Here is a 1,447-nt window from a genome sequence, read left to right as displayed (position 1 = left end):
CTCTGAGCCATCAGCCCAGAGCCCGACGCGGGGCTCGAACTCACGGACCGTGAGATGGTAACCTGAGCTGAAGTCAGACGCTTAACCGACTGAGCCACCCAGGTGCCCCCAAAGTCCCGCATTTGGATCATTGGACTGTGTGACCTAGAGGAGCGAGTGGAAGCCCCCACCCCTAACCCGGGTCAGGTGGCACGGAGCTTCCTTTGGGCCGGCTTGCTTCCTGTTCCCCAACCACAGGTGTGTGGTGGCGAGGTGAGGCAGAGCGGGCAGGAGAGGAACAAAGGCAGCAGTAGCTGGGGCTCCCTCTTCCCCACCCAGGACTCACCCAGGCTCCGATTTGAGGAATGACATCAGCTCCACAGAGATCTGGAAATGCTGAACTTTTCACAGAGGCTGTTTGTTTGATGCCTGTCCCACCCCCACCCCCACCCCCCCCAACCTGTGTGAGAGGTTTGGCAGGGCCTGGCAGGCTCAGGGAGTGGTGGTGGCTGGCCAGATCCGGAGGGCTCTGGGAACGTTAACCCCAGCTTGCATCTCTCTCTCTCTCTCTCTCTCTCTCTCTCTCTCTCGCCTTCCTCCTGCCCCTCTTCCTCCCCTGCCTCTCCCTGCAGATCTTCTCCGGTGAGCATCCCCCCCAGCCTGGCCCAGGGCATGCCCCAGTTCACTTTTGCCTGCTTCTGTGGCCTCCACGGCTTCTGCAAGATGAAGAGGAAGAAGGAGGAAGTTCACAGAGAGCGGGAAACGGCCGTGTGAGCTGGACCGGGGCCCCTTCTGCAGCCTCCAGCAGGTTCCAGGCCTGAGGGCGCGCCCACCTCTGGAAGGACCCTCCTGGCCGAGAAGCCTCGGAGCAGCCCCAGGAGTGAAACTTCTTTCCTGCCCTCAGGGCTCCAAGCCCTCCACTCAGGGTGACTCTTCGGCTGAGGGATGTGCCGCCTTGGTGGGCTAGGAGCGCTGCTCCTGGATAGGAAACTGGACCTCCCGGCAGCCCCCACGCCGGGGGAGGCCTCAGGCAGGCCGGGCCGAGTGGAGGTGTAAGAGGAGCCCCCCTCCAAAGCCAGGATGCAGTCTCTCCTGGGAGCCCGGGACTTGAGGCAGGAGCCTCTCCGGAGGAGCATCCCTGAGAGAGGGGTCCTTTCCTGTCCCCTCCCAGCGTTCTCCTGGGCCAGGTGGAGCCAGGACCAAGGCGGGCAGCCTGGTTGGGAGTCGGATGGCAGAGTCGGGACAGGGAGAGGCAGGCAACGTCCTCGTGGCAGGAGGCCAGCTCGGTGTCCCCTGGGCGCCTCCCTCTCCTGCACTCCAAAAGGCAGCTTTCTCTCCAGGCCTGGCCTCGCAGACCCTCTGACCCCTGTCACGCCTCCTTGCAGCAGCACGGATGTGGGGGCCTGTTTCCCAGGCCCCGACTCTCCTTCTTGGGAACTGTCATCCAGGACCAGACTGTGGGGCCCCC

The 1,447-nt window shown here is 63.8% G+C and overlaps 1 protein-coding gene across 1 annotated transcript; it reads left to right on the top strand.

Annotated features, from left to right (window-relative positions):
- Nucleotides 1-644: 644 nt before the first annotated feature.
- On the top strand, nucleotides 645-850 carry BLACAT1 (BLACAT1 overlapping LEMD1 locus). Its single transcript, XM_049635286.1, has one exon. The coding sequence runs from the start codon at nucleotides 652-654 to the stop codon at nucleotides 751-753; it is 102 nt and encodes a 33-aa protein (XP_049491243.1). The 5' UTR covers nucleotides 645-651; the 3' UTR covers nucleotides 754-850.
- The last annotated feature ends 597 nt before the right edge of the window (nucleotides 851-1,447 follow it).

Source organism: Panthera uncia, chromosome F1, assembly GCF_023721935.1.
Source record: "Panthera uncia isolate 11264 chromosome F1, Puncia_PCG_1.0, whole genome shotgun sequence".
Taxonomy (NCBI): domain Eukaryota; kingdom Metazoa; phylum Chordata; class Mammalia; order Carnivora; family Felidae; genus Panthera; species Panthera uncia.
Note: the sequence above shows the minus strand (reverse complement) of the source record. Positions and strands in the feature narration are given on the sequence as shown.